Genomic DNA, 27,395 nt, shown 5'->3' with positions numbered 1-27,395 from the left:
GAATGAGCCCCTGATGGTGTGGCTGATGTGGTTGGGTCCTCTGATGCTGTTGCCAGAGTAGATATGGGGACAGAGTAGGCAACGAGGTTTGCTACAGGGATAGGTTCCTGGGTTGGTGTTTCTGTGGTGTGGTGTGTAGTTGCTGGTGAGTATTTGCTTCAGGTTGGGGGGTTGTCTGTAAGCAAGGACTGGCCTGCCTCCCAAGGTCTGTGAGAGTGAGGGATCATTTTCCAGGATAGGTTGTAGGTCGTGGATAATGCGCTGGAGAGGTTTTAGCTGGGGGCTGTATGTGATGGCCAGTGGTGTTCTGTTATTGTCCTTGTTGGGCCTGTCCTGTAGTAGGTGATTTCTGGGTACCCGTCTTGCTCTGTCAATCTGTTTCCTCACTTCCCCAGGTGGGTATTGTAGTTTTACGAATGCTTGATAAAGATCTTGTAGGTGTTTGTCTCTGTCTGAGGGGTTGGAGCAAATACGGTTGTATCTTAGGGCTTGGCTGTAGACAATGGATCGTATGATGTGTCTTGGATGGAAGCTGGAGGCATGTAGGTACGTATAGCGGTCAGTAGGTTTCCGGTATAGGGTGGTGTTTATGTGACCATCACTTATTTGTACTGTAGTGTCCAGGAAGTGGATCTCTTGTGTGGACTGGTCCAGGCTGAGGTTGATGGTGGGGTGGAAATTGTTGAAGTCCAGGTGGAATTCTTCAAGGGCCTCCTTTCCGTGGGTCCATATGATGAAGATGTCATCAATGTAGCGCAAGTAGAGGAGGGGCACTAGGGGACGAGAGCTGAGGAAGCGTTGTTCTAAGTCAGCCATAAAAATGTTGGCATACTGTGGGGCCATGCGGGTACCCATAGCAGTGCCACTGACTTGAAGGTATAAGTTGTCCCCAAATCTGAAGTGGTTGTGGGTGAGGACAAAGTCACAAAGCTCAGCCACCAGGCTTGCTGTGGCCTCATCAGGGATACTGTTCCTGACAGCTTGTAGTCCATCCTCATGTGGAATATTGGTATAAAGTGCTTCTACATCCATGGTGGCCAGGATGGTGTTTCCAGGAAGAACGTCAATGCACTGTAGTTTCCTCAGGAAGTCGGTGGTGTCTCGAAGATAGCTGGGAGTGTTGGTAGCATAGGGTCTGAGGAGAGTGTCCAAATAGCCAGATAATCCTGCTGTCAGAGTACCAATGCCTGAGATGATGGGGCGTCCAGGGTTTCCGGGTTTATGGATCTTGGGTAGCAGATAGAATACCCCTGGTCGGGGTTCTGGGGGTGTGTCCATGTAGATTTGTTCCTGTACTGTAGCTGGGAGTTTCTTGAGCAGATGGTGTAGTTTCTTTTGGTATTCCTCAGTAGGATCAGAGGATAGTGGCCTGTAGAATGTGGTCTTGGAGAGTTGCCTGGCAGCCTCCTGTTCATAATCTGACCTGTTCATTATGACCACAGCACCTCCTTTGTCAGCCCCTTTGATGATAATGTCAGAGTTGTTTCTGAGGCTGTGGATGGCATTGCGTTCTGTACGGCTGAGGTTATGGGACAAGTGATGTTGTTTGTCCACAATTTCAGCCTGTGCACGTCTGCGGAAACACTCTATGTAGAGGTCCAGTCTGTCATTTCGACCATCAGGAGGAGTCCACGCAGAGTTCCTCTTCTTGTAGTGTTGGTAGGAAGGTTCCTGTGGGTCAGTGCACTGTTCAGTGGTGCGTTGAAAATATTCCTTGAGTCGGAGACGACGAAAGAAGGCTTCCAAATCACCGCAGAACTGTATCATGTTCGTGGGGATGGTGGGACAGAAAGAGAGTCCCCGAGATAGGACAGACTCTTCTGCTGGGCTAAGTGTGTGGTTGGAAAGATTGACAATGTTGTTAGATGAGTTGAGGGTACCATTGTTATAGCCCCCAGTGGCAGGTATTAGTTTAGATAGCTTACAGTCCTTTTTCCTCTGTAGAGAAGTGAAATGTGCATTGTAAATGGCTTGTCTCATTTTTGTAAAGTCCAGCCACGTTGAAGTTTGTGTAGAAGGCTGGTATTGTATGAGAGTCTCCAGTTCTGAGAGCTCATTCTTGATCTTCTCCTGTCTGCTGTACAGGATGCTGATCAGGTGGTTCCTCAGTTTCTTTGAGAGTGTGTGGCACAGTCTCTCACCATACTCAGTGTAGTATGTTGATTGCAATGGATTTTTTACCTTCAGTCCTTTTGGTATGATGTCCATCTGTTTGCATTTGGAGAGGAAGATGATGTCTGTCTGTATCTGTGCAAGTTTTTTGTTGAGGTTGATGGATTTCCACTCCATACGGCTAAATTTAGTGCCTTGCATGTTGTCAAGTATCAGGGGGTAGCCGTGTTAGTCTGTATCTACAAAAACAACAAAGAGTCTGGTGGCACCTTAAAGACTAACAGATTTATTTGTGCATAAGCTTTCGTGAGTAAAAACCTCACTTCTTCGGATGCATAGAGTGAAAGCTACAGATGCAGGCATTATAAACCTCTCCAGCGCATTATCCACGACCTACAACCTATCCTGGAAAATGATCCCTCACTCTCACAGACCTTGGGAGGCAGGCCAGTCCTTGCTTACAGACAACCCCCCAACCTGAAGCAAATACTCACCAGCAACTACACACCACACCACAGAAACACCAACCCAGGAACCTATCCCTGTAGCAAACCTCGTTGCCTACTCTGTCCCCATATCTACTCTGGCAACAGCATCAGAGGACCCAACCACATCAGCCACACCATCAGGGGCTCATTCACCTGCACATCCACTAATGTCATATATGCCATCATGTGCCAGCAATGCCCCTCTGCCATGTACATTGGCCAAACCGGACAGTCCCTCCGCAAAAGAATAAATGGACACAAATCGGACATCAGGAATGGTAACATACACAAGCCAGTAAGTGAACACTTCAATCTCCCTGGTCATTCTATCACAGATTTAAAAGTCACTGTCATTGAACAAAAAAACTTCAGAAACAGACTTCAAAGAGAAACAGCAGAACTAAAATTCATTTGCAAATTCAACACCATTAATCTGGGCTTGAATAGGGACTGGGAGTGGCTGGCTCATTACAGAAGCAGCTTTTCCTCTCCTGGAATTGACACCTCCTCATCTATTATTGGGAGTGGACTACATCCACCCTGATTGAATTGGCCTTGTCAACACTGGTTCGCCACTTGTGAAGTAACTCCCTGCTCTCCATGTGTCTGTATATAATGCCTGCATCTGTAGCTTTCACTCTATGCATCCGAAGAAGTGAGGTTTTTACTCACGAAAGCTTATGCCCAAATAAATCTGTTAGTCTTTAAGGTGCCACCAGACTCTTTGTTGTTTTAGTACTTTAAGGAGTAGTCATTATCCAAGAAGGGGAACATCAAGGTCTAAACTCAGACACATTTTAAGCAAGAAAGTCACATACCTAGTTAAACCATATGATATGGGGTCTTAAACTTTCTTTCAGCATTAGGTATAACTTTGCCCATAATGTTGTTTAGTTACAACTACAAAACTTCAACCTATCAAGACTACTTTATTTTAAAAATAGGTAATCCAAAAAAATTACATCCGCACTGAGTGTTTTTCTTTTTTATTCATATGATACCTGGATGCAAAACAAGTTGGGTATATCCAACAGATAGTATTCATAGCTGGAAGGGTCTCCGAGCCCAGGCTCTAGCCTGTGCCAAAACATCTACGCTGCCATTTTTAGCCCTGCAGCCCAATTCCCACAAGCTCAACTCAGCTGACCCAATCTCAGAGACTCGGTGACATGAATTTTTATTGCAGTGTAGACATACCCTCAGTAACATCTGATGCCATGGAGACAGGACTTGAAGGATAGGTACTGTCTGGACAAGAGGCAGTATCAGGAGTAAATATTCTTCAGCTTTGTCTGGTAATAAGAACATTTTTATATGAATATTTAGTTGCATGTAATGAACAGGTTGAGCTAGATCTCGTTTCCACATAACTGTTTAATTAACTGAAAACATATGAAGCTATTCCACTATATCATTCAGTTCTTTGCTCCAAAAATTTCTCTGTAAAGGGTGACTTCGCATCTCCCAGAGAAGCACTTTCACTAGGTTTGCATATTATTTTAAATGAAAATGGTGGTGGTGGGGAAAGCGGAATCTGTCGTAAGAATTCAGTGCTGATATTTCCTCATAATTTAGCCATTCACTCCATTATTCCTGCAGAGAAAAACCTAGCAGAATTACAAAATCTATTTCCCAGGCATGAGCAGATCAATTTAAATTGCTATCTGGGGTGTTTTTCCATTCAGCTAGTTTGCTGCAAGGACTTAATGATAAACAGTTTAGACTACCGTATTAGATACATAAAAAGATACTTTATAGAACAATAGGAAGAGGATAATGTGCTACTGGACAAACTGCATTTTCAAAATGCAAGTTTAAATGGTATTTTTTTTTGAAGTGCCAGGCATAAAGGTATAGCTTATATGAAAGTTTAGTAAAGAGAAATAATTCTAACAGTTTTATGCAAAGAAAGTTTGATTCTATTACAGCATTCCGTTCTCTTATTCTCAGTGAATAAGACAAAAAATTAAAATGAATTGTTAAAATTTAATCTAAAATTTCAAAACTGAGCACCATCAAAAGGCCATGACTGAAACACAATTCAGCTTAAAAACAACATGTTGTATATCTTATATTTTATTGATAGGAATGTGTGTACAGCTGTTACATTACAATATAACCATACATTACAATATGAGCAATTCCTTAAAAACATCTGCAATCATTTATAACAAACACATACCACATTTTAACCTGCAATGTTACAAAAATACTTTAAAAAGCAGGGGACAAGATTTTCAGAAGTGACTACTGATTTTGAGTGACCTTCTTGAGACACCTTACGGGAACCGACTTTTCAAGAACTGCTGCACATCCACATTCTGAAAAAGTCTTCTTTAAAAGGTATCTCAAGTTTGGACACCCAAAAAATTATGCAGGCACACAGAAATCATTAGTAACTTTGAAAATCTGGATATTTAAATGACATATTATATGCTTAAATTGTATTTCACAATAAAACTTAAATGAACTGCAGATGCTTATTTATTAACAGTGTGTTAATTTAGTATTTTCTCCAGACTTAGCAAAGATTTAATTTAATTCATATATGTACATACCTGAGGCACTACATTTTCTAAAAAGCTTACTCCTCTTGGGCCCTTGTAAAAGATAATGAAAAGAAACAACAGAATTCACTGTATTTAGGTTTTTTTTTTTTGTTTGTTTTAGGTCTTCCTTCCTGTTCCAGGGGCTTGTACATCTACTGCCAAAGTTAATGTAAGACTGGTCTTTTATCTTACTGGCCTCTCATGTCTTCATTGCTTGGATCTGATCTGGTAACAAAACAAAACAAAAAAAGTCAGCCTCACTTTAAAAATACTAGCTTTAGTACACTGTACTTAGTGAAACTGTCACCCCTAAAGAAAACATATATTTAGATTACAAAATTACAATATCATTTGTTGTATGTGTGTGTACATGTAGTCATAACCAGGAAAAAATTGCAGTTTGCATCTTCATCTTGCACCCTAGTGGGTCTACTTCTGAGATTCCTCTCTGATGAAGCAATTTCTGCCGGAACTGCCATTTAAACAGAAAGAAACTACCACAAAATTATTTTATTCTTTTCCACATGTTATGTGACTGCCTGGCTCAGGGTAACAATATAGACAGAAAGTTACATGAGTATGCATTCCAACTCTGGTTATACTCAAGTTCTGGACCTCTATGTAACTGAGCTCCATAAAAGCTTTTTTCCTGAACAGCTTATAAACTATATGACTCAACTTCAGTCTTACAGAGCTATTATTGCAATTCACATGAAAATGCAGCTTCCCACTGCTGACCATATTTCTGTTGCCCAATGCCACTTTCCACTGTTGCCCAATGCCACTTCTTAGCAATGTTTCAACGTGTACTTAATTCACTCATGCAGAAATGTGGATGCAAAGTAAATGTTCCAATTATAACTTCAACAAAATAAAATTAATATTTTTCTAGATACATTGCAATAACCTATTCCTCAATGAGGACTAAGTTCACACCAAGTACATGTGCCAAACTTCAGGTGGGTTGTTCCAGTTTTTTTTTTTTTTTTATTAAAGGTTTTCATCAAGGAAAAATTATTCTTTTACCCTCTCAACTCAGAATTGGTATCTGTATTTAGTCACGCTATTTTGTTTTGTGGGGGAGAACGGAGGATGAGAAGTCAGTCTCAACGTTTGGGTAAAGAACATGGATGGAAAATTTCAGTCCCCAAAGTGAGTATTTCATAATTTTCTGATAATCTGAAAAAAGCAAGGGTCTATAATAGAAATTTTTGCAAAATTAACTGCAGCAGAAGTAACTGCTATAATGATTTACCGTATCTTTTCAATTAAATGTGTTATTTTTAAATGCATCTTCTAATCCCTGGTCCAAGAGCTGACAGTGTCCATTTTTAATCTTTAATTTTGATCCAGAATGGGTTTTGCCAGGAAAGCATCTCTGGCTGGCACTTCAGATTCATGTAAACAACAGCCTGAAAGTGTGTACCTGGAGCATCACTTCCAAATCTGGGCTGTTGCCACCTGCGGATTCCTCATGAAGACAAGAGGAATCAAAAGAAGTTGAGACAATAAGGAGATTTTCAGGTCAGGTCAGGAAATCAGGAAAAACTGCAAGCTGCCTTTTGTGATAGGATGTGGGAGAAGAATAGGAAACTCATAGTAAACGCCCTCTGAAAAAAACCTGTGTGATGGGTAAGGTGCATCCTGTCCTTTTGTGGGAGAATAGAACACCCTCCCATAAATGTTATTTTTGGGGAGTTGTTCCCCCTTCTTCAAAATGCTACTGAATAGTGATAGGTAAGTAATTCCTTCACTCACATTCTCATCATTAACACGCAGGGGAAGCAAAAGTAGTTAAAAAAACCTTATGTCACTCTAGTAATCAGACGAGACTCTGAATAGATAGAGTACTCTAGTACTCATGAATAAATGGAGATAATACAAAATATAGTCCCTGATTAAAAGCAATACTTTGCTGCAGTTTGAATTAAGATCAACATTTACTTTACCTGTAATGGACTTTGGATCATTACTGACATCTAGTGGCTTGCTCAGAACAGAACACCAAAATGGGGGTGGGGAGCAAATTACACTGCTTCTTATAGAAGGCCTTGCACAAATATAGACTTTTGTTCCCAATTAGATTTAAACAAAGTTATTTTAAGTTATGTCAGCAGCAAACCAGCTGAGCGACGAACAGTGGAGGCTAACAGAGGGAGATTGCCTGGGATCTGTCCGAGAGGAAGTACGCTAAGTGCTGCATTGGGGGGCTGTATTGTTGAGTATCTGAGTGTCTGTTGCGGGGACAGTTTGTCAGTTTGACCATGTGTTTGTTTGATTGTTTGAAAAGTGTGAATTGGGAGTGCTTTGTTCCAGGTGGGCCTTGAGTGGGCCTGACTGTTATAAAAAGGCAGTCAGCAGTGAACCAGTTGAGCGGCAAACAGCGGAGGCTAACAGAGGGAGTTCGTCTGGGGGGAGCCCACTGAGGCTTTCATCCTGCAGGCTTCTCTGAGTAGTTACTGCAACAGCTGAGGAAGCTCTTAGAAGGAAGGTAATATGGAAGGTGAGCATTCAGCTGTTGTAACCTACACAGGTTGTGCCATGTTTGTCTTTCTTCCACAGAACAGAAGTGACTTTGTCTGTACAAAGTGCAAGCCTGTCTCCATATTGGAAGAGAAGGTTCAAGGTCTGGAGAAACAAGTATCGACCCTGAGTTGCATAAGAGAAAATGAAGATTTCCTGAACAGACGTCAGGATATGCTTCTACGGGCACAACGTTCTGAAGAATCAGAGCAGGCTGCGCAGTGGGGACAGAGGGACGGTGAAGAAATCTGACAGCATGTGACCTCCAGAAGAAGAAAGAGGAGCGTCCATGTACCAGCAATGGAGATACAGGTGAGCAACCGTTTTCATGTTCTTGCCACAGGTACTAATGCGGAGAGTGGACTAGATGATGCATCTGAGGGAAGGGAGCAGAAGGACACTCCACCTGTTGGAAGACATGATATGCACTGTCCTAGGGAAGGGGGTTCCACGACCACCGCTCCCAAGAGAAGGAGACGGGTGGTGGTGGTCGGGGACTCCCTCCTCAGGAGGGCTGAGTCATCTATCTGCCGCCCCGACCGGGAAAACCGAGAGGTCTGCTGCTTGCTAGAAGCTAGGATTCATGATGTGACAGTTATACTGCCGAAACCCATCAAGCCCTCGGATCACTACCCCTTCCTGCTTCTCCACGTGGGCACCAATAATACTGCCAAGAATGACCTTGAGCGGATCACTGCAGACTACGTGGCTTTGGGAAGAAGGCTAAAGGAGTTTGAGGTGCAAGTGGTGTTCTCGTCCATCCTCCCTGTGCAAGGAAAAGGCCTGGGTAGAAACCATCGAATCGTGGAAGTCAACGAATGACTACGCAGATGGTGTCGGAGAGAAGGCTTTGGATTCTTTGACCATGGGAAGGAGGAGTGCTAGGCAGAGATGGGCTCCACTTAACGAAGAGAGGGAAGAGAATCTTCGCAAGCACGCTGACTAACCTAGTGAGGATGGCTTTAAACTAGGTTCACCGGGGGAAGGAGACCAAAGCCCTGAGGTAAGTGGGGAAATGGGATACCGGGAGGAAGCACAAGCAGGAGAGCGCAGGAAGGGAGGACTTCTGTCTCATACTGAGAAAGCAGGACGATCAGCGAGTTATCTGAAGTGCCTATACACAAATGCAAGAAACCTGGGAAACAAGCAGGGAGAACTGGAAGTCCTAGCACAGTCAAGGAACTATGATGTGATTGGAATAACAGAGACTTGGTGGGATAACTCACATGACTGGAGTACTGTCATGGATGGATATAAACTGTTCAGGAAGGACAGGCAGGGCAGAAAAGGTGGGGGAGTTGCATTGTATGTAAGAGAGCAGTATGACTGTTCAGAGCTCCAGTATGAAACTGCAGAAAAACCTGAGAGTCTCTGGATTAAGTTTAGAAGTGTGAGCAACAAGGGCGATGTCGTGGTGGGAGTTTGCTATAGACCACCAGACCAGGGGGATGAGGCTTTCTGCTGGCAACTAACAGAAGTTGCTAGATCGCAGGCCCTGGTTCTCATGGGAGACTTCAATCACCCTGATATCTGATTGGAGAGCAATACAGCGATGCACAGACAATCCAGGAAGTTTTTGGAAAATGTAGGGAACAATTTCCTGGTGCAAGTGCTGGAGGAACCAACTAGGGGCAGAGCTCTTCTTGACCTGCTGCTCACAAACTGGGAAGAATTAGTAGGGGAAACAAAAGTGGATGGGAACCTGGGGGGCAGTGACCATGAAATGGTCGAGTTCAGGATCCTGACACAAGGAAGAAAGGAGAGCAGCAGAATATGGACCCTGGACTTCAGAAAAGCAGACTTTGATTCCCTCAGGGAACTGATGGGCAAAATCCCCTAGGAGAATAACATGAGGGGGAAAGGAGTCCAGGAGAGCGGGCTGTATTTTAAAGAATCCTTATTGAGGTTGCAGGAACAAACCATCCTGATGTGTAGAAAAAATAGTAAATATGGCAGGCGACCAGCTTGGCTTAACAGTGAAATCCTTGCTGATCTTAAACACAAAAAAGAGGTTTACAAGAAGCGGAAAATAGGACAAATGACCAGGGAGGAGTATAAAAATATTGCTCAGGTATGCAGGAGTGAAATCAGGAAGGCCAAATCACACTTGGAGTTGCAGCTAGCAAGAGATATTAAGAGTAACAAGAAGGGTTTCCTCAGGTATGTTAACAACAAGAAGAAAGTCAAGGAAAGTGTGGGCCCCTTACTGAATGAGGGAGGCAACCTAGTGACAGAGGATGTGGAAAAAGCTAATGTACCTCAATGCTTTTTTTGCCTCTGTCTTCACAAACAAGGTCAGCTCCCAGACTACTGCACTGGGCAGCACAGCATGGGGAGGAGGTGACCAGCCCTCTGTGGAGAAAGAAGTGGTTCGGGACTATTTAGAAAAGCTGGATGAGCACAAATCCATGGGGCCGGATGCCCTGCATCCGAAGGTGCTAAAGGAGTTGGCGGATGTGATTGCAGAACCATTGGCCATTATCTTTGAAAACTCATGGCGATTGGGGGAGGTCCTGGATGACTGGAAAAAGGCTAATATAGTGCCCATCTTTAAAAAAGGGAAGGAGGAGGATCTGGGGAACTACAGGCCAGTCAGCCTCACCGCAATCCCTAGAAAAATCATGGAGCAGGTCCTCAAGGAATCAATTCTGAAACACTTAGAGGAGAGGAAAGTGATCAGGAACAGTCAGCATGGATTCACCAAGGGCAAATCATGCCTGACTAACGTAATTGCCTTCTATGAGGAGATAACTGACTCTGTGGATGAGGGGAAAGCAATGGATGTGTTATTCCTTAACTTTAGCAAAGCTTTTGATACAGTCTCCCACAGTATTCTTGCCGGCAAGTTAAAGAGGCATGGACTGGATGAATGGACTATAAGGTGGATAGAAAGCTGGCTAGATCATCGGGCTCAACGGGTAGTGATCAACGGCTCCATGTCTAGTTGGCAGCTGGTATCAAGCGGAGTGCCCCAAGGGTCGGTCCTGGGGACGGTTTAGTTCAATATCTTCATTAATGATCTGGAGGATAGCGTGGACTGCATTCTCAGCAAGTTTGCAGATGACACTAAACTGGGAGGAGTGGTAGATACGCTGGAGGGTAGGGATAGGATACAGAGGGACCTAGACAAATTAGAGGATTGAGCCAAAAGAAACCTGATGAGGTTCAACAAGGACAAGTGCGGAGTCCTGAACTTGGGACAGGAGAATCCCATGCACTGCTACAGACTAGGGACTGAATGGCTAGGCAGCAGTTCTGCAGAAAAGTACCTAAGGGTTACAGTGGATGAGAAGCTGGATATGAATCGACAGTGTGCCCTTGTTGCCAAGAAGGCTAACTGCATTTTGGGCTGTATAAGTAGGGGCATTGCCAGCAGATCGAGGGACATGATCATTCCCCTCTACTTGACATTGGTGAGGCCTCATCTGGAGTACTGTGTCTAGTTTTGGGCCCCACACTACAAGAAGGATGTGGAAAAATTGGAAAAAGTCCAGCGGAGGGCAACAAAAATGGTTAGGGGGCTGGAACACATGACTTATGAGGAGAGGCTGAGGGAACTGGGATTGTTTAGTCTGCAGAAGAGAAGAATGAGGGGGGATTTGATAGCTGCTTTCAGCTACCTGAAAGGGGGTTCTCCAAAGAGGATAGATCTAGACTGTTCTCAGTGGTAGCAGATGACAGAACAAGGAGTAATAGTCTCAAGGTGCAGTGGGGGAGGTTTAGGTTGGATATTAAGAAAAACTTTTTCACTCGGAGGGTGGTGAAGCACTGGAATGGGTTACCTAGGGAGATGGTGGAATCTCCTTCCTTAGAGGTTTTTAAGGTCAGGCTTGACAAAGCCCTGGCTGGTATGATTTAGTTGGGAACTGGTCCTGCTTTGAGCAGGGAGTTGGACTAGATGACCACCTGAGGTCCCTTCCAACCCTGATATTCTATGATTCTATGTTATAATAATTAATGAACTACTCATTTCAGAAGTGTGCATTGGAGTGAGGGAAATTCAAGTGATCTTACCAACCTAAATGTAGGATTTGTTACTATTTGTTTAGCAGTAGCACTCAAGGACTCAAACAACATCAGGGCCTCATTGTGCTAAGCACTATACAAACTCACAGTAGTACACAGACTTCACGAAAAAGATTAAAATCATTACATAAATATCTCATACAGTTTATGTAATTATGAGACTGCTGCATGTGCTATGATCAATATAATGTAAATGTATCACTGTCTTCCGTTCTTTAATCCTGGTCCCAAACAATAAGAAAGTAGTGCACTTCTTTTAATAATTAGTCGTAGAAGGATTTAATATTATTTTACAGTTACAGAGCTTAACATCTTCCAAGGATTGCACAAACATTAATAAATAATTTAAATAATCAATCCTCACAACACCCCAAAGAGATAGGTACTTTAGGAAGTATTGCTCTCAGGATATGTCTATAGTGCATTAAAATACCTCCTTGCGAGGGGAGTAGGTCTCAGAGACAGCTTCAAGCCTGAGCCTGAATGTCTACTCTAGAATTTTATAGTCAGCTGACCCCAGCTCTGAGACTTGGTGCCACAGGGGTTTTAATCACAGTGTAGACATACCCTTAGAAATTCTAAGATACTTGTCAAGGAGCCAAGAATCATAGAATATCAGGGTTGGAAGGGACCTCAGGAGATCATCTAGTCCAACCCCCTGCTCAAAGCAGGACCAATCCCCAATTAGATCATCCAACAGATTTTCGCCCCATATCCCTAAATGGCCCCCTCAAGGATTGAACTTGCAACCCTGGGTTTAGCAGGCCAATGCTCAAACCACTGAGCTATCCCTCTCCGCCCACCAAGTCCTTTAATGGGCTGCTCAAGGGCAAATGTACCATGTGGACTTCCCTTGGCCAGAACCACTGGGCTTCTGGACTCCTAGGGGGTTGCCCCCGAGTTGCAGACTCTGGGGAGAGACCTGGCAGCTGCAGGGGTAAAATTGACATTGACATTTCGTTAAATTTTTTTCAGGATTTCCAGTTCATGGAAAATGTTGAAAAACTTGGATTCATTCCAATTTGGAATGAACCCAAATATCAAAACCATGAACTTTACTATTAACTGGAAACCCCTGTGTTGGCCAGCTGTACTTTTAACTCATTTTTTGAAAGTGACTAGATTTTAAATTGAGAGTCCCTTTACAACTCAGAGTGTTCATAAGAAACCTGTTCTACAGCTCCAACAACAAATGCAGAAGCAAGGGCCCAAAATGTCTTCAGCTTCCATATCATTAAAAACGTATACTACACCATACAATACATTTTAATAGCCTTCTCTCACCTCCAGACATTCATAAAAAATGACTATTCCTCAAGGGCCCAATCCTTCTGCTGAAATCAATAGCAAGACTGCCATTCACTTCAGTGGAAACACAATCACCCCTAAATGTCACGGCTTGAGTTGAGGACAGACACACATATGATGCAGTTAGGAAATATTTGGTGTTCAAGAATTCTCTTGTAAGATTAACCTGAACTAGGACTCCCAGTTCTTCTAGAAACCTTCATATATTGCTCAGCCTGTTTACTCAACATTTGAAAGAGATAATAAAATATGGAGAAAAAAAAGAAATATGGAACACTGGGATATGACAGCTAAGGTAACTAGGAAAATAATTAAGTTATCATGTGCAACATAAGAAAGATTCAAGAGCACATTGTACTCTTACCCTAAACAAGAAATTCTTAGACTGCAAGTCCCACTTCCAATAGTACACATTGATGTTTAGTAATAGTTTATCTTTTCTCCAAAGAATATTCTGTAATTTTGGGTTTATGTAAGTTTTAAAAAAGAAATATCACCTCTGCTGGAATGGCCCTTGCTGCAGAAAATCATAATAAAAAAAAAACAAAATACAAAGGCGTAAAATATCAGGTTTGGTACTGGTACTCACTGTGTGATTTGATCTGAGAGCAGAAATAGATAGAAACAAGGCAAATGAAATGAAAGAAAACTTACAAAATGAAAACAAAGTAATGGAAAGAAAATAAAATTATAATAGAAGTAGATTTGACCTACCTTGGAGCCAATCTACACCTTCTTGTAACCCTTCTCCTTTAAGCGCATCACTAGCACTAAAATAAACAGAGACTACACTATAAAAGCCATGTAAAGACACTGGTTTGACTAAAAGTGGTTATCACATCTGAATTTTGTGAACTATGTGGTAAATACAGTAGAATATCTCCAAATGCAGCAGGTGTCAGTGTCAGGCATATTATTCTTTACCAAGAAATAGGCCATGCCTACATGAGCACATTTAACTATTTCGCTAGAGCTATTCTAGTACAGTTTCTCTGGGTGGACACTATTCTGAAATATTTTCTCCGCTCTGCATTATACCAGAACAGTTATTCTTCTACAGACACTCCCCTGTGTAGAAAAGGCCAGAACAAATAACTTCTGCAAAGTTCATGATTAACATACATTCCTGGCTGAGGCATAGGGGCCATGCTGACATTGGAGAGACAGTCATGCTGCACCCTGGCAACCCCCAGCTGGCATTAGGGACTATTGCCAGCTGCTGTAGGTTAGCGTATTACCCAGGCTAAACTGGGACAAATACAGATCCACCATTAGAACCATGGAATCATAACTAGCTATTTACAACCCCATTTTGCTGCACTGAGATGAACTTAGCACAGCAGAGGATCTGGGCCACTATACTGGTTATTCACAAATCCATTTACAAAGGAATTTGGCCAATGCTAAATATATGACCCTTGATAATTTTGGAAAAAAACACCACCACCGAAACAAAACAAAAAACTGTAGCCATGTTATCATATGCAAACCGTGTAAAAGCAGAGAAAGGCTAGCAATTTATGAACAATAGGTGCATTTTCAAGTATGTCAGTTTCTGTGCAAAGTATTTTAGCTACATAATACAGAGGAGAAAGTGTTAAAAAGCATACTTGAATCACCATGATTATATATTTACTGAAAGTTGCAACTTTTTATTTTTTAAGCTTGAGAATCAACCATGAAAGGAAGTTCAGACCGGACCATTTCACAGTAAAAAATAAAAAGCAATTTCATTTCATTGTGACAGGATCTGGAAATTAGGATTTCATCCTTTCCAAAAATCTCCAGGTATTTTAAAATCAAGTGAACTAGTTTAAAAAAAAACAAACCAGTAAATTAATGTGCTTACTACTAAAATTAAAGTTACACTAGACATTTTAAAACATCTGAAAATAATGCTCTGGTTTTGTTTCTCTCTCCTATTACTTTAGTATAGTATGAAGCTGTTGTAAGAAGAAGAAGAAAAAGTGGTGCCCCCTCAGGGTATGTCTACATTGCGATAAAAACCCCCACAGCACTGAGTCTTAGACCCGTGTCAGCTGACTTGGGCTGCAGGGCTAAAAAGAGCAGTGTAGACATTCAGGACCTGGCTGGAGCCCAGGCTCTGAGACCCTCCCTCCTCTTGGGGTCTCAGAGTCCAAGCTCCCGCCCAAAACAAACATCTACACTGCTATTTTATAGCTCTGCATGCTGAGCCCTGCTAGCCCAAGTCAGCTGACCCAGGCCAGCTGTGGCTATGCCGTGGGTCTTTTATTGTGGGGTAGACATAGCCTCAGGGTATATCTACACTGCAATGTAAGCCCAGGATTAGTGGGACTTGAATCCGTGGACTCTGGGTTTGAAAGCCCAGGGCTTGAGCATTCATACTCATTGGTGGCCCCAGTTTAAGAATTTTTGAGCCCAGCTCCACACTGGGAGTCCAATGTCCACAATACAGTATCCAACCAACCAAATCACAGGCTTTCTATCGCCCTCCTGCAAAGTGTCTGTTCTAGCCCTTTGTTCATGGTGCAGTACGGGAAAATGTGACTGCCACCCCACACATCACAGGAAGTTGGTGTGCTGCAACAACACATTCGGCTGAACCATCATTTTGGTCTGCATGCTCCCAGCAACTGGAGCCAAGAGCATGGAGGAGTCACCATTTGAAGAACTTCTCTTGCTTGGGCTTTTACTCCTGTTTCAGGAAACAAGCAGAGATTCCATGGTGGATGTTTCCTGATTCACCACAGGCACCTGATAGGAAAAATGATGGAGCAGGATGACGACGATACAGACAAGGAAGACTCAAACTGGCTGATGCTACTCATTACTCTTCGTATAGCTGCTGATGACCCCTACGTAGATGGGTGCTTGTGGAGTAGGGCCACAAGTACAGACTGGTGGGATCACTTAGTTATGTGGATCTGGGATGACCAGCAGTGGATCCAGAACTTTCATATGAAGAAAGCTACATTTCTGGAGCATTGTGTAAGCAGCTTGCCCCAACCCTCCAGCCTCACGACACACACATGATTGTCATGATTTTTGTTATGGATAACATGACTGCTAATGTAGTGGTGTGGGAACTGTGCATTTACATTATTGATATACATAGATTTCTTAATAATTTCTTTTAGATTCACCTTGCCTTTTGTGCCTTACCATGTGTTTATCTTTATTATTCAAAATACCTATTATAAGGTATGACACAGTGATGGCAATAATTTTTTAAAATAAAATAAAAGCCTTTATTTGTATTATAAAAATAACAATATTAAAGTATTTCCAGGCAGGCCAGCTACCATTAGAATATTGAAACAACAATAATAAACCAATACCACAACCAGTAATAAAACAAAGTGCACGCAACACTGAACAATGCAAACAATGCCGTCAAAAAAATCCTCCAATTGTGTGTCCCCCCTGGCAAGTTTTCTTCCTCCTTTCTTGTGCATTTACCACTCACTTGCCATTGCTCCACGGGCATAGAGGCCTGCATGGAGGCGGACTGCAAGAGGGAGAAGGTTTGCATGGGGTGGAAGTATGCAGGGGTAGATTTGCCCAGTACAGCTGCTATTAAGTCCCAGTTGCATGGGCTAGCCAATCATGAAATTGTTCAAAGAGATCCTGGTATGCAGCACACGGTACCATGAAGGAGGCAAAGCCTCCTCATGGACCAGTTCCAGCACCAGTGTCACTTCATTAGTCTGATCCAGCAACTGCTGATTCCCCTCCAGTCCTATACTGGATTCAGGGGTCACAAGGTCACCATCCCAGCTGACCAGGGCATTGTGAAGTACTGTTGGCTCCATGCTCAGCACCGTATACAGCACCTTGACAAACTCCTTGTAAGTAAGGGAGGATGACAGAGGTGATGTTCTCATCCCTGGCTTCCTGGTGGTTGGTCTTGAGCCATTTAATTTAATCCCTGCGCTGGTGACCAGCCCGGTGAATCCCCAACGCTGCCAGCTTCATGGTATTCATTCATGGTATTCTTCCTAAAAATCAAATTTTTGCTTGCCTCACTCCAGAGTTTCACCAAAATCTGGCAAAAGCAGCCATTAGTCAAACAGGTCTTTCTGCTACACTCTGTCTTCCACTCTTAACCAACATTCCTGTTCCAAGAACTGCGATGCAAGTATCTACTTCCATGCTGTAATTCTGTCCTCATCTCTGCAGCCTGCCTGTCTCTCTCCACTTTCAGTGAATTCTTCTTTCTTTGGTATTGCACCTATTTGTTCTCCCTGTCCAGAACGTCAACAGTAAATTCATCATGGAAATGCTTCCTCTAGGACTGGTGTATGACGGTATGGAAACCCAGGCTTCTAGTGGAGTGAGCAAGGTAAAACAGCCAGAGAAGTACAAGTTTCTGCAAACAGATATAAAACAGAAAATTAGTGTCACAGTGATTCACAAATAGTTCTATGCATGAGCACAAAAAACAAACAAACAAAAAACAACACCTTGTGGAATCTCAAGGACAAAACAAAAATGATATTTTGTAAAACTGAACTTCAGTATATTGTGAGAGGAATGCTTCAGATCCCAGAAGCTCCATGGACACAACCAGCTTAATCACAGTGGAAAGAGTGCACAGAGAATAGTACATTAAAAATCACAATGATGTTTAGAAATTGTAGACTGCTTTGCAGCAGGGGGGTGGCTGCAACATACTACATAAGCCTCTCTCTATCATTTTGAAGGACATAACTAATCTTGTAGCTCAAGCTGGTACAGAGATATTTTATTCCAAGATCCCAGCGGGGGAGGAGGATAGCTCAGTGGTTTGAGCATTGTCCTGCTAAACCCAGGGTTGTGAGTTCAATCCTTGAGGGGGCCACTTAGGGATCTGGGGCAAAATCAGTACTTGGTCCTGCTAGTAAAGGCAGGGGACTGGACTCGATGACCTTTCAAGGTCCCCTCCAGTTCTAGGAGATAGGATATCTCCATTATAAAATATATATATATATATATATATATATAAATACACACACACCACTGAAGTATTAAAACTTATCATGACTGAACAGCACATCTACCAGTGGAGTGGGCTGGCAATCTACCAAGGGGGCTCTGGAAAATATGGCTCTCTGTGAAATATGACTACCTAGCTGGAGGCTCCTGCTACAGGAAAAGTTTGCAGTTATCAGCACCTGGGATTGGAACAAAATTAATGGGGGAAAAATCAACAGGATGCTGCATTAGCATCTACATGGATCACTGGCTCCCTACAGCTTCCAATACAGCATTTTAAGACTGCTGCAAACGCACACATTAATATGGACATACTGAAGAACTCCATAGTATCCCCCCCTTATTAGCTTGTAATAACTTCTGCATTGGTTATAAAAGAAAATCCCTCCCATTCCTATGTTAACAACAACAAACATGGAGCCAAAAGCTTACCAGGCCGAGTTCTGTCTCTTCCGATTTTCCTGCCAGTTCTGCAGCAGACTAGCTCCTCTGAGGAAGGACACAGGATATGCTGCAGCTGCTCCAGTGGCAAAGCCTCTTCAGGGACCAGTTCCAGCACCAGTGTCACTTCATTAGCCTGATCCAGCAACTGCTGATTCCCCTCCAGTCCTATACTGGATTCAGGGGTCACAAGGTCACCATCCCAGCTGACCAGGGCATTGTGAAGTACTGTTGGCTCCATGCTCAGCACTGTATACAGCACCTTGACAAACTCCTTGTAAGTAAGGGAGGATGACAGAGGTGATGTTCTCATCCCTGGCTTCCTGGTGGTTGGTCTTGAGCCATTTAATCTAATCCCTGCGCTGGTGACCAGCCTAGTGAATCCCCAACGCTGCCAGCTTCATGGTATTCATTCATGGTATTCTTCCTAAAAATCAAATTTTTGCTTGCCTCACTCCAGAGATTCACCAAAATCTGGCTGTGTTCCTGCAATCAGGAAGCAGCATGCTTGGCAAAGGACTTCTTCTGGTCAATGGCCATTGCAAATGCAGAAGTTTCACTGAGTTTGCAGTTCAGTGATCAGAATAAAATGGTAGGGTTAAATGTGCTGAGCAGTTGTATTTGAACAAGGCGGGGTTGCTTCCATTCCCTAGGAGTTGAATGGCTACTCCTGGGATAGAGAGGACAAAGAACACCGGCCCATGGGATTGTGGGATAGCACTGGTGGACTCTCAGGACACAAGTCTGGGAGTCCTGGATCCAAGCTGCATCAACACTGCAAAATGATGCAGTTTGGACCCAGCAGGACCTGGACTCAAACCTACCCACCTCGCAGGGTCCTGGGGTCCAGGCCCCAGTCAGACAAAACTGTGTGTAGACAAAACGGGGTTTGGGCTCAAGCTGGAGTCTGAGCCTAGGCTTTCACTGCACTGTAGAGATACCTTAACAGTCTTATGGTCTAGTGGTTAAAAAACAAGGCTGGTCCCTGGAAGTCACAAATCCTATATACACCTCTGATAGCTGCCACTAACAAATGCAAAGCTTTTTCCTAGGGAAGAATGGGACATAAGCCATCAATTTCAGAAGAATTTAAACTATCACTTAAAAGAAAAGTTTCTAGTTTTTGTGATTGCAAAGATAACTTCCAAATGTGAACTGATGCAGTGTTGTCTTAATCTGCACACAGACAACTTCACTGCCTGTTGTACAACTGGTAGATTTCCAAAGTACTCGCAGTGTGATAGTACCAAGATTCTGATCAGTTTCACAACTGATACTCAGAATCACACAGTGCATGAGAGGGACTAGCTACAACACTCTGGTAAAAATCTACCACCATTCCACTTCCCAGCAACAGTGAGTGGGGTTGTTCTTCCCACTTGGACATTGCCCCAAACTTCTCTGGGGGCAACCACTCTGATTCAGTTTCTGGCTATTAGATTTCTGGTAAATTTTTCAAACCCAACTCTACATTATTTTACAAATTAAATATTTTTTTCAACCAGATTTCATAGCAAGTATTGTACAAAGCCCTGTACCTACTCACATGCCAGTGAAAAGTTGGTTTGCTCTCATTTAAGTAATAGGATAGTGAATGCTATGGAATAGCTAAAAGTTGAACATTTCAATCAACAACAAAAAAGGTGAGGTAATAGTACTTTACCAGATATGCCATGGTTTATCTTTGATGTTCTCTAAAGACAGTAACTGAGAGACTTTCACAGATGATACCGCATCCCTGAGGTCCATCTTGTTAGCAAAGAACAAGATAGGTATTCTACGGTGTTTGATATCTAAGCATAAACAAAAGCAAGGAATACCAGAATATTTGGTAATGCTTGTCATCATTTGCAAGTAATGAAACGTGAACAACAAAAAAGGATATACTGCTTACCTGTCATTGTGGTTCTTTGAAGGTTGTATCCTACCAAGACGCACACTGTTGGGTCACGTGGCCTCAGTCGCATGCTTTGGGAGTGCTCACAAATTTTCTGGTAAGTTTTGGAATCCCTCCCCAACTCAAATATCTTTATGGCTGTAGGTTTAGGTTGTTGGTGAAGAAGAGGAATACGTAGGAGTCAAATCATAGCTTCCAATCACCACATCTTCACTATTTAGTGAAGGACAGGGTGTATAAATAGCCACAAAATTGATTAAATTCAGAGTTCATACCCCTGCAACCATAACTGAATTAGGATAGATTGAGCTACCTTCAGGTATCCTGGAGGATACCAATTACTTTCTCTAAAGCCTACAAAAATAGAAAAAACATGTATTTGGTAATCCCTTACACCCCTCCTGTGCTTGAACAAAGGCCTCTTTTCCAATAGTTCTTCTCAGCTAGCAGCAGGAACCACAAGACTTGAGCAAGGAGCTCAGCGCACTGGCAATTAACTTTGTTCTTGGCATACTTACATACACCCAGGAAGAATATGGAGAAATGTCTTTATGCCACAGATGCAGACAAAGCAGTGAGAACACACTCAGCATCTATTAAAATGCTCAAGTCTGTCTGGCTAATATAGAATGTTAAAGAGTCATTGGAAGAAAACAAAGTCTACCAGTGCTCTAGCCTGTAACAAAAAATTGGGTAATAGCAAGTCTAGCTATGGGATACCTGTGTTGCTACTAAGGAAAAGGGTGGTGCATTAGGGGAGAAAATAAAGAAGACTACATCTGAATATATCATCCAAATCTTGATAGGAAGATGCTACTTTTTTCCCCATAACCATCAGAATTTGCAGTGAGCACTTCGGGTATAGCTTCTCCCTAAACTCCAAGGAATGGGAAGTAAGCACCACTAAAATATTAGAGTTTTTCAAATAAATGTATGCTTTAAAGGATTACTAACTCATTTCTCATTACATTAGTTGTTTAAATTTGGAACCCACAGACCAGTCTCCTTTGCTGATAAGTAAGTTTCATAATTCTGAAGTGGCATGTGGTGTTTTGTTTGTTTGTTTTGGTTTTTTTTAAAAACAACTCTTCAGCCTTTCTTCATAATGGCTGGAAACTACATTCCTCCCTCCACAACTCCCACATTCAGAGATCAAGATGGCTCATCAAAAAGCAAACAGTAACTAAAACTGTCTGCCAGCTTTGGAGCTACTTTTTTTCCCCTCAGACAGCCTCTAGCAAATTAAAAATCTGAGAACATGCAACTTATGCTTAATTAAAGCAACTTTTAGGTTTCACACTTAAACAGTCAAGAAATGAAAAAGCTAAAGTTCCTACAGCAACATAAAGCTAGCTAAGCTAATCGTGTTGCATTCTGTTGATACATTAAATATAGGAATAGGGATATCAGATGCATGCAAAGTGGCCAAATTAATGTTATTGTAGGAATCCTAACATTTTTATTTCCATCTTTTATTTCAACTGTGCAAAGCTAGTGTTATATTAACAGTTTACCACTCTTAATTTCTTGGGTTACTGTGGGGTTTGGTATTATTATTTTTAAATACAATGGGGTTAAAGCCCATTTAAGATGCCAACATCATACACTGATAAGTGTACACTTACGTAAGAGTATTCACGTCTATCTAGAAGCATACCTGTGTGTTAACAATATTTTCTACTGCATGTACACAGTAGCCAGTTGTTAGTTTTTCATATAATTCATATCCATCTTTTTTTCCCCAAAACTTGGTTATGGTTGTTCTTAATGGGAATTATTTTATATACCTCATTTAAAAAAAATCAGCCATTTTTAAATTGTGTGAAGAGAGGGTTTTTTTTTAAATGGAAAAAGTATTTTACTAACCTGCACAGAACAGAAATGTCTGAAAGTAGTTACCTCAGACTTTCATCTTTTGCAAGAGAACATGCAAAGAAAACATCTGCCCAAGAAGTGATTTTTCAGAAAGTTATGAACTTGTGAAACACTGGGGCTGAAACTGTTTTGCAACTTTTGCTTCCATTCTATAGTATCAGCTTTTTTTATATATCGCTACAAAGTTATACAGCTACAACATACCTATAAAAACACAGAAGAAATTCTCCTCTGCCGCCTTCAAATATCTGAACATTGTAGCTACTAGTTAAAGCCTGCTTCTCTGTTATAGTCGGAGGCCATGGTATCTTCCCTCTCTCCCCGATGCCTTGAATTTTATATAAGAGGTTTCTGAAATTTCTGAAAACTTGAAGATATCTTAGAAGCATGTTCTGGAGGTCAAGTAACCCAAGAGTGGATATCTATGCAAGATAACAACCTTTAGAGAGCATCAAGTATCCTAATTGCTGTAGAATAAAGACATAATAAAAATATAACTGAGAACAATTTTTAGTATGTGTTGTCCAATTATAGTAATTTATTTTTCTTTAAAAATGTTTTCATTTTCATAACACAGCCAGCTACTGTAATCTCAAGGCACACACCAATATGCATCTCTTAAAAATAAAGACATCACAATGAAACTGACTTTACCATCCTCTCCTTCCCAACCACTCCAGACAAAAGCCTAAGAGAAAGACATGGACTTATACCTTATCCTAAGATATGTAACCCTCTTCTAGCAAACCTTCAAGAGATATTGATTTTGAATTCTAGACACCTTTTAGGGGATCACCAGACAACAGTCTCCATTTAAATCTAGGGACATATTCTCAAGTGCACCAATTGATCTCAACTGCTGCAGTGGCACATGGGAAGAAGTGGTTTTGTTCCAAGTAACAGCCACAGTAAATATTACTAGCCTAATCTAGGTATTAACTGAATTAATCAGAAACTACTTTAATCAAACATAGTCAAACCTAGAGGATAAGGTGATAAGTAACGGCCAACACTGATTTGTCAAGAGCAAATCATGCCATACCACCCTAATTTCCTTCTTTGACAGGATAACCAGCATAATGGCGAAGAGGGAGCAGTAGAGAGGATATATCTGGACCCCAGTAAAGCTTTTGACACAGTCCTACAGGGCAGTCTCATAAGCAAACTAGATAAAGTTATTATAATGTGGGTGCGCAACTGATTGAAAGAGCATACTCAGTAGTTAATTGTTTCCTGTCAAATTGAAAGGATGCATCAAATGGAGTTCAACAGGGATCTGTCTTGGATCTGGAGTTATTCAGTATTTTCATTAATTATTTGGAGGACGGAATGGAGAATACACTTTTAAAATCTGTGGACAGCAAACTGGAAGGGGTTGCAAGCAGTCAGGAGGATAGGAGAAGAATTAAATTATCTTAATAAATTGGAGAATTGGTGTAAAAAAAAAAATCAACAAGATTAAATACAAAAGTACAAAGAACTTCACTTAGGAAAGCAAAATCAAAGCTCAAATACCCAAAATAGGGAACGACTAGCAAGGCAGCCGTACTGCAGAAAACACTGTGGATTATAGTGGGTCTGAAGTTCAATATGAGTTAGTGCAATGCTGTTGTGAAAAAAAGCAAATGCTATTCTGAGGCCTCAGCTGGAGTACAGTGTCCAGTTTTGGACACCACACTTTAAGAAAGATGTGAACACACTGGACAGAGTCCAGAGGAGAGCTACAGAAATAGTAAGAGATTTGGAAAACATGACCTATGAGGAAAAGTTGAAAGAATTGGGCATGTTTAGTCTAGAGAAGAGAAGGTTCAGGGGGAACATGATAATAGTCTCTAAATATGCAAAAACTTGTTATAAAAAGGCTGGTGATCAATTGTTTTCCATGTCCATGAAGAGTACAGTAAGAAGTACTTATTTACAGCAAGGGAGTTTTAGGTTAGATATTAGTAAAAACTTTCTAACTACGAGATTAGTTAAGCACTGGAACAGGTTACTAGGGAGTTTGTAGAATACCCATACTCAGAGGTTTTCAACAACCTATTAGAGAAACACCACTGTCAAGGATGGTCTAGGTATACTTAATCCAGCCACAGCATGGGGAAAATGGATTAGATAACCTCTTGAGCTCCTTTCCAGCCCTACAGTTCTATGATGACTGCTAGAATGATTGCTACTACTCTTGCATACACCTTTGAATTATCAACCAATTCAGTAGTCCCATGAATATTCACAACAGCAAAACAAACAATTTTTATTACATTTGTTTTATGATGCTATAGACAGAAATTCAAGATATCCCTTTCCTGGGCCAATGGGAAAATGGTGCCCTGTAGACGGTCACGAGCTTGATACCTGGAAACAAGGTTACATTCATTTGTACAGTGAACTTGCTCTTTCTGCAGCCTTCAGTATTATGGGTCACTCTCCTCCTTGACATTCTGCTCTCTTGGCTGTTGTGGTACTGTCCTCCAACTACTCCCTCCAACTGTTCTTTCTGTCTCTCCTTTTCGTACCAGAGTCTGTCCTTGGGTCCTCTCCTCTTCACCAATCAGCTCTCATAGACCCAACTACAATTTTTATGCTAATCAACTCCTTAATCTTGTTGACCAAGCTGTACATATTTTGTTTTTACACCAATAATGCCCCCAGAATCACTTATCTTCATTAGTTTCCACAATAACTTTGTTTCTGACCAAGAGATAGTGTGTAAACAACTTTTCCTTATGTTGTCAGAATCCTACCCTACAACTTTTCAGTGTGATAGATCCAGCAATCAACACCCCACTGAACTGCTAGAATATGCCAGACTGGGAACGAAAATTAGGCTATATAGCGGTTTTACTTTAAATTTCCTGCATAGGGTTTGTTCTCGTGATTAGTCAGAACATCCACATTATGCTGGTTTAAGTAAACTGGTTTAATTCCAATACCCCTGGGAACAAATATGGAACCCCCCCAAAAAAACTTATTTGAAAAAGTAACCTTAGAAATAATCATGAATCTTCCTCCTTATTTTGACAGTTGAAATTGTGGTATCATTTAGCTATCACTACTTCTGGCTGCAAAGTCATAAAAGAAGTTTCTAGTGTTTTTAACTTCTTCAGAGGCCAATACTGAGGTCTGGTACAGCACTAACCAAACAGCAAAAAGTTATATTGCAGTAATTCATGGTCTTAATGGAAATTTTTTCAGACATTGCAGATGAAAAACATGTTGTCTATGAACTCCAGGCTTTTAAATGACATGATTTACTGTCCCTCAAAGCAACTATTAACTTCTGTTCCACCTTGATCAAAAAAGGCCCAATCCAGCTCCTACTGAGGTCAGTAGGAATCTTATCAGGTTCTAAGTTTTGATGTTCTCCTCAAAAGAAGTAAATCTTGCCTTGTTATACAAATTCCATTTTACTTTTATTCTAGCTCCTAGCAGTGGCTAAAAAGGAGGGAAATTTACTTAAAATGCAGAATGTCTACAATAACAAGAGTTTCTATGTTTAAAACAATACAATATAATATGGAGATGGTAGGAAAATACAGTTTTCTCACCTGGATGATTCAGGAGGGTGTCAAGTTCTTCTTTGGCCACAACCATTCTTAATTTATCACTGCTATCAATGACAAAAATAATGGCCTGGCCTTCTCTGCATAATATAGAAAAGTAAAGAGGCAAATTTGTAAGCTCTCTCAGAAACTTTTACGAACAAAAGCCTTTCAAAATATTTTCTTTACTCCTCTCCCATGCAGAGCTGTCTAGCTATTTCTACAATCTCAGGGAAGATTTTTGCTAGAAACCTTTGAGTTGAGGCCAGTTTCTGAAATCTGGCCTTTTGGTTAACAACGTAACTTCTGCCAAAAAAAATATCAATTTCACAGCCCATTAGGTTTGTTGTACACAGATCTTTCAAGAAAGCTCAATTCCTCTGCTGAAACACATGAACACCCAATGTGGCAATACTGGGTGCTGACATCGTTGGGCCAGCCAGTGTGAAAAGGGTTAAACCTCGTCAAAACGGTCTTGAAAAATTATATTCAAGTCATAGTTCTTTAGTTCCTTGACTAAAGAATCTTGTTAAGAGTCCACTCAGACAAGAACTTTGCTCATCTACAACCAGTTTAACAACTGTGTATATGCAGAGCCATTAAGCTCTGTCAAGGTCTGCATAGATGAATCAAATTAGAAGAGATACCAATGTTTAAACCAGTGGTTCTCAAACTTTTTTTTCGTGGACCACTTGCAAATTGTTAAGGGTCTTGGCGGACCACTTAATGCTCTCTCCAAATGTTGTTTGTACCGTTAGCTAACTATTGTAAAGCGCTTTGAATAAAAGCGCTATATAAAAAAACCTTAATTATTATTAAGGTTTTTTTGTTCTACAAATAAAAGCACACAACTCTCATTTTAATATCAGTAGTCTTACCTTTCTAATTGGATGGATGTGCCCTCTCTCCCCCACCACAGCAGCCACAGAGCTGAGGCTGGGAAGGAGGCGGATTTCTCCCCAGCAGCTGCAGCCCTGGAGCTGGGGAAAGTCGCCTCTTTCTCTGGCCGCTGCAGCCCTGCACGTCCCAAATTCCCCCCACCCCTTCTTCTCACCCCACTGCCCCCTCCCACCTATCCCTATGCCTGTACAGCTCCACTAATTAGTTGGATGGCCCTTCATTCTCTTATGTGCAGCCGCCCAGGCGCTCACCTTTGAGAGAACTATCCACGGACCACCTAAATGGAGCTCGCGGACCACTGTTGGTCCACAGACCACAGTTTGAGAACCTATGGTCTAAACACCGGTATCTTGAAGAATGCAGACACACTTTCAGTATGCATAGCTGATTCAACTAGCGACTTTGTAGACATAATATTGAGAGTTATTTTTGCTTTCTAATAAAGGGAAAATTGAAAATGTTTATAACAGTATATCAATACATTTTCTGAACTGTATACAAGAAACTCCTATAAATATTTTTGTATTTTACTGAATTTTTTGTAATCTTTTTCTCTGCATTTTAATCTTCCTTGAAGGTGAGCTACCAGTATGCTTTACCCTCTCATCTCCACAATACAATCCAATCCTGCAATTCTTGATCACCTACCACTGCCATTGAAGAGAGTGGGAAAATTTGGCCAAGTTAAGATTGCATGACTAGGCCCATATTTATTGGTGTGTATTGCACAAAAAGTTAAATAAATTATAAGCAAATGCTTAATATTTGTTGTGAATGTTCC

At 41.5% G+C, this 27,395-nt stretch overlaps 1 protein-coding gene across 3 annotated transcripts in view; it reads right to left on the bottom strand.

Moving 5' to 3' along the window:
* Positions 1-4,658: 4,658 nt before the first annotated feature.
* The window catches only part of ARL6 (ADP ribosylation factor like GTPase 6), a 44,320-nt gene continuing 21,583 nt past the window's right edge, over positions 4,659-27,395 (bottom strand). For 2 of the 3 annotated variants that reach the window (XM_034791407.1, XM_034791398.1), the window contains exons 5-9: positions 25,721-25,815; positions 20,298-20,438; positions 20,067-20,196; positions 13,721-13,776; positions 4,659-5,374 (exon numbers count right to left, since the gene is read on the bottom strand). In XM_034791407.1, coding sequence (XP_034647298.1) covers positions 5,349-5,374; positions 13,721-13,776; positions 20,067-20,196; positions 20,298-20,438; positions 25,721-25,815 — 448 coding nt within the window. In that variant the 3' untranslated portion in view covers positions 4,659-5,348. The remainder of the gene's footprint in view (positions 5,375-13,720; positions 13,777-20,066; positions 20,197-20,297; positions 20,439-25,720; positions 25,816-27,395) is intronic. The other variant, XM_034791417.1, reaches the window with a different exon arrangement.

The sequence above is a fragment of the Trachemys scripta genome, chromosome 1 (genome assembly GCF_013100865.1).
Source record: "Trachemys scripta elegans isolate TJP31775 chromosome 1, CAS_Tse_1.0, whole genome shotgun sequence".
NCBI lineage: Eukaryota > Metazoa > Chordata > Testudines > Emydidae > Trachemys > Trachemys scripta.
Note: the sequence above shows the minus strand (reverse complement) of the source record. Positions and strands in the feature narration are given on the sequence as shown.